Source organism: Cryptomeria japonica, chromosome 7 (assembly GCF_030272615.1).
Source record: "Cryptomeria japonica chromosome 7, Sugi_1.0, whole genome shotgun sequence".
NCBI classification, from domain to species: Eukaryota; Viridiplantae; Streptophyta; class Pinopsida; order Cupressales; family Cupressaceae; genus Cryptomeria; species Cryptomeria japonica.
In genome coordinates this window covers 757,493,668-757,499,945 of record NC_081411.1, presented here as the reverse complement: position 1 = coordinate 757,499,945, position 6,278 = coordinate 757,493,668, and the positions used below count along the sequence as shown (strand labels likewise).

The 6,278-nt window shown below is 31.3% G+C and overlaps 1 protein-coding gene across 1 annotated transcript; it reads right to left on the bottom strand.

Annotated features, from left to right (window-relative positions):
- Window positions 1–549: 549 nt before the first annotated feature.
- Window positions 550–1,527, bottom strand: LOC131030043 (pathogenesis-related thaumatin-like protein 3.5). Its single transcript, XM_057960723.2, has 4 exons — window positions 1,506–1,527; window positions 1,236–1,408; window positions 808–1,153; window positions 550–557 (listed from the first exon to the last, which is right to left on the bottom strand). Exons 1-4 carry the CDS (start codon window positions 1,525–1,527, stop codon window positions 550–552), a joined length of 549 nt encoding a protein of 182 aa, XP_057816706.1.
- Window positions 1,528–6,278: the final 4,751 nt, after the last annotated feature.

Here is a 6,278-nt window from a genome sequence, read left to right as displayed (position 1 = left end):
TTTCATAATAGTTTTAAAACATGAAAATTGTAATTACTATATCTACTTCTCCTTTGAATAAAAAAAATATTAAGTTCAAAAGTATATTGTTAGGAGTTTATAATAGAAAACTGTGAATTTCAAACATTGATAAATGTTCATGTCAATATTTTTACATCTCTTTTAACTCTTTTTCATCATAATAGGTCACAATCAAATTTAATAACAACAAAGATAATATTAACCTTATCAGTCATTAGCCATCTTGTTGCAAGTTTTTTGAGATCACATGGACAAACATGAGGTGGATGGTAACGCCAGGCTTTGTTGAGAGATCTATGTTTATATAAACATAACTTCTATGGAATAAAATGTGCCTATGTTACTAATTTCAATAATTGGTTTTCTTTCATTATTATAAAGGCGGATTTAAAATAATATTTAATTCTCATTTTCAAGAAATAGTTACCCAAACTTCCATTTAGCATTAATCACCAATATTAAATGCTTTTAGCCAATAAAATAAAAAATGAATAATTTTTCGAAAATGTTTATTTAAAAAAATTGCATTTAAACATCTGCATTATTAACATTTTAAAAGCAGCACAATTGATATAATTCTAGCATGAAGTAATAGTAAATATTCTGATTTTTATTTTCATTTTCAAAAACAAGACCCAACTCAGTGATTTATTTATATTACATTATACTAATTATTTTTATTTTCAAAACCACGATCCCACTGGATGCTTTATTGTTATTACACCATAAAAATAGAAAATCGTGAGAACCAAGCATTAGGGTGACAGAAAGTAATGGTGACATTACCGTCAGGCGAGGACCTTAGATAATCTTGGAAAGGAACAACATTTGGGCAGCGTTCCCTGAAACCGATATCGAAATCCGGCGGACTGCATTGCTTGCTATATAAGCTGCACTTACCTTTACACGCCACCACCTCATTATTGACCTTCGTCTGTAAATATGTCGGGCAATCGTCAGCAACATGTGCACTGCATCCCTGCGATCTACCGCTCTTAATTGAAATTGGAAGGTTATAACCACGCTCCAAATTCACTGCAGACAGGCCGGACATTAACTCCACCTCTGTAATTGGCGTTGAAATTGGGAGGTCATAACGACGCTGCAAATTAACTTGCGTCCAGTTGGCTTTCTGACACCGTAGATATCCTAGCGTAGTCCCCGGAAAGACAAGACCCTAGCTCTGATGAATTGAAGGAACATCCGGTCCTTGCCCATATGATTCCCGCCCATTCCGCAGCGAAGGGGATAGAGTATGACTCGCCGGAATTTAACACCGGCTTAAACTCTGCAGGTTCGGGGAATATTTTTTTGTCATATGAAGCTATTCCTGGCCACACGGTGAACGAGCATGTGTTCTCCACCGTTGCGATCGTTGTGGATGAAGCTTCTCAATTTACAAACAAATTAAGCCCAGATTAGATAGAATTAGAACAAGGAAAACCATTAACAAATAGAAACCTGATTCTCATGCTTTGATTTACCAGCAGCGCAGAGAGATGCCATGGTCAGGGAGATGCAGAGAAGGAGACATAATCTCGATGGGCTATCCATTTTTTTCAAGCTTTCAAACTACAATCTGAACAAAGTTGTTTAACTGTATTGTAAAGAAAGTATGATCTCTCATGAATATATAGGCGTTCTACACCACCGTGACGTGGATGGAAGGGAGAGTAGTACGAGCCCATAAGCTAATTAATGGATTGATGCTCATTGATTGAGCTATCTTACTGCTATCTTGCTAATTGTAGATCTGTGTCTGGTAAGAATTTGCAAATTTCTTGGATCTAACATTATCATGTAATTTTGATTTTAATATTATATATTGAATTGTTATCTTTCAACTATATTTCTTTAAGAGATTTATCAAGTATGGTTTTAGGAGAAGGCCCAAAAGTATGCGTATCTTATCTGGTTGTTTGATTTCCATTTTTATAATAATGAGTTATAATCATCTCTTCCTAAGCAGGTGAGACTCTAAATATTCCTTATTCCTTCATATACTTGATAGATGTCCTAGCCCTATTCCAATATTTTCTTATCGACAGGAGGTCCAAGTATTCCATCTTTTATTTCCATATGTTTCTTTCCTAATGAACAAATTTGTAGGCAAAGGGTATGAACCTACACTCTGATTCAATGTTACGAAAAACTCTGCTAAAAGATTAATGTTTGTATGTTAATTGGATGTAATTTCTTGAGCTCTCGAATAGTCCACCGTATCCAACCTGTGCATGCATCTATGCGTATCGAGCTTTTACTGACTTATCTTGCTGTTACAAATATGTGGTAGAATCCAAACACCTTATGTGTCGCTCATGGCTAGTTTGAGTGATCTCAAAGTCCAGGGTTTGAGCTACTCTCACCCCATTTCAATTAGTCTTTTCATTAGCTTTTGGATCACGGAAATTATAATATAAACTTGGTAATCCCCTTAGTTATTGAAAAACCTTAACTCTATTAGTATTGGCTGCCTTACCATGGCTAAAGTGGTTATCATTCTTGTGGAGATTAAATTTCAATGTTGTGTCGTTAGTAGTAGACTTGTTTTGTGTCAACCACTGGCTTTGTTGAATAAATCTTGCTTGATTTTAAAGTTATCAAAACCATCTTGTTTTGCTAGTTTATGCATCAGTTGAATAAGTTCTACATTGTATTCCTTATCCTTTCAAGTAAGACATAACTATCTGTGAAATATTGTATTAATTCTTAGTTAAAAAATTATTTCACCATAGCCCCAAATAATATTTACCCGTTAAATTTATCTTGCACTGGATGTGATAAACTTGTTCATGCTTTCGCTTAAAGGTGTCCTTTGTTGGAGTACAATTGCAAGAGGATATCCAATTCTATAAGTATCGAACCTTCTTGTCAGCTAATACTCAGTGCATGAATGTAATATCAACAAGTTATATTTTTCTTAGGGAAGTCATAGGAAACATAAATGAATTATAATGCTTATAATCTCTCTTGTTTAATTAATTTAATGCGATTTGAAAAAATATAAAGTTTTCTTTCTAACATTAAATGTGTTGCATCATAAAGTAACTTTTACATGAGTTGAGGAATGCCTCCTCAAAATAGGTTAGTCAAGTTTGAAACATTATGGAAAACTCTAATATAAACTTATACACTTTTGATAGATAAGAACATACTTATTTCATAAGAATTTTGAATATTAGAAACAAATAGATGGAATTATTATTGGAATGTATATGTATTTGACATATTATTTTATTAATATTTATCAATTAATTAGAAAGTAAAGAGACTCTATGCATAATTAATCACTTATCATATATAAATCACAGTCCTTTTAGGATCAAGAATTGGAATATAGAAACTTATTTTGTGGCTTCTTAGCATCTTTGAAATGAGTTCACCACAGTATTGATGTATTGGGTCACATTTATCATTATTTAGTTTATAATGTATACACATATGTATGTTCATTGTTTATATATGTATTTATTTATACATACATGTTCTATAACTTGTTTAATAATTAATACATAATCTTTACTTGATGAAGTCTCTATTAATCCTAGTTTATGTCTATATTCTTATTGGAAGATGCATTTAATTAACACTATATTAAAAACATGAAGATTCATGAATATTCATACTAGAAGTTTAAGATGCTCTTTAAGAATATAGACCACTTATCACATGAATGATAGTTATCATCATTCTTATTATCTTACTCAATTTACCATAGCAAGAGAACCATGCATTAGAATTCATAATGGTGTTCATATGCATAAATACATGCTCCTTCATGCTTTATGTGATTCCTTCATTCTTATTAATTCTATAATCTTCTTTTGATTTTATTGGAAATCATTTTAAGTCTTATGCTAGAGATAGATCTTGAATCTTTGAAATAATGACAAATATAGACATGTATTGTTGTTTTATTATTTACTATACTTTTCCATTAATCTAGTCAGTACAACTATGCTAGCGTTCCTCGTTCTTAGTTGGAAATAATGTGTTTCATGAAAAATTCTAGGAAAGTGTAATTATTTTGTGGTAGGTTGTAAACACAATTCGGTAATGTTCTCACCCGATCTGGGTGTCTAGTTCTTGGAGTTCTTAATGGGAGAGATCTTTATGTTTTGTTCCTATGAAATCAACCTTATGGTTGAATGAAAAGGATTACGATTGCTTATGTACTATGTGAATGATTTACTCTATTAAATATCCTTGTAACTAATATAATGTCTCTAATTTATAAATGTTGATCATGTGTCTTTATTTTATCCTTATTTTTTATTTGTGAATTATGTAAATATTTAATTATGGAGGATGTTACACTATATATCTCATCATAGGGTCCAAATTTATCCTTGTTCATTATATAATATTTTAGAGTAGAATTATCATGTGTTCTCCCTATGATTAGAATGTATATTTATTTGGATACTAGTGGAATATATAAGAGATTTATGATATATTATGATAATTATGTGAGAGCTATTTAATTTAAAGTAGTTGTTTAAACTAGGATTTTTCAATATGTTATCTATAATTAGAGTTTACTTTTAAATTTTTGTTTAGACAATAAATTTGTTTGTGTCATGAGGTGGTACACTAATAAGAGTAATTTTAGGAGGGTTTGTCTCGAATTTATCTTTTTCTAGAATTTCTTCTACATGGTTTATGGAAGAAGTGTTTGGGACACGATACCTATAATTCCTCAAAAAATAGAATAAAAATAAGTTTAAGAAAATTTTATTTTACATTTATATATTTGAAACCTAGAAACCTTACCTTTTCAACCTTGTAACATTGAGGCAATATTGTGCTAGCTTCCACAAATTAAAAGTGTCATAAACATGATCTCACTTTTCCTCGGTTGTGTTAGGGATTTCTATAGATGGATACAAAGTCAAATAAGATTAGACTAACCTTTTTATTTTAATAAAATTATATTTTTCATTCCATGGACCAAAAGTACTTGTGGCTACATTTTGTTCCTTAGTTTGTGCACACACCATAGTTTGGTGTTATATTATGTCACATATTCATTATGTTTCTTATTTGATTAGAAATCTGAACAAAAAAACTGCACAAACCATGTGCACATGTTCTCCAAGGTGAAACACTTGAAACACCATAGTAGAGCCATTTAATTATTGTCTATCTTGGCAGAACCACCCATCAAGTCCATAGTTGAGCACTGGGCATTGAGTCGTATTTTCATGACTCCTATATCCAAAGCTATTACAAATTTCAATCTACCATTGATAAGAGGTGAATCAATTTTAGCAATGGTGGTAAAAGAACTCATGTAAATAAAAGGTTACTATTATGGTTTGGACTTTAGGAAAAGGAAATAAATAGATATGTTTCTTCCTTATAATCTTCTATTTTGAGGTTGTTGGACACATGTGTAAGGATTTAAAAATGTGTGTATGAATGATATGATGGATACCATAGTTTCTCATGAGTCACTATAAGGTAATTTATTATAGAAGACTGTTATATTGGTGTAGTTTGGTGAGAAACCCTATTATAGCTTTAAGTGCATTTCTAAGTGATTATTTCTAGCTACATGCATGATTCCAAAAAGGTAGGAATGAGAATTGTTTAGGTTATTTTTCTTCTTGTTGTATTTTGATAGTATAGTGATATTCACTACTAGTTGACCCACACACATTAGAACCTATACATTTCACTATCATAGTTTATCATGAGTCACTATAAGGGAATTTATTATAGCAGGGTGCTATATTGGTGGAGTTTGGTGAGATTCCTTATTATAGCTTTAAGTGTATTTCTAAGTGGTTATTTTTAGTTACATACATGATTCCAAAAAGGTAGGCATGAGAATTTTTTATTTTATATTTTGTGCCTGTTGTATTTTGATAGCATAGTGATATTCACTACTAGTTGACCCACATACATCAAAACCTATACATTTCACTATCATAGTTTTTCATGAGTCACTATAAGGGCATTTATTATAGTAAATTGCTATATTGGTGCAAGTTGGTGAGATGCCTTATTATAGCTTTAAGTGCATTTCTAAGTGGTTATTTATAGCTACATGCATGATTCAAAAAAGGTAGGCATGGGAGTTTTTAAATTTATTTTTCTTCTTGTTGTATTTTGATAGAATAGTGATATTCACTACCAAGGGTTTCTATAAATTAGAGCCCTGAGCTGGTGGCTTGTATCGTTCTTTTGTAGTTGTGTAGGTTATAGGATGGTATCATATTCTAAGGAGTTCTTTAGAGAAGTTAATATCAAAT

Bases quoted from the DNA above. Each gene is read 5' to 3' on its own strand.
- LOC131030043 (XM_057960723.2), bottom strand. From the start codon at position 1,527: ATGGCATCTCTCTGCGCTGCTG. The intron at 1,409-1,505 runs GTAAATCAAAGC...TAAATTGAGAAG, and splicing joins GGCATCTCTCTGCGCTGCTG to CTTCATCCACAACGATCGCA. The intron at 1,154-1,235 runs GCAAGGACCGGA...CTACGGTGTCAG, and splicing joins AATGGGCGGGAATCATATGG to AAAGCCAACTGGACGCAAGT.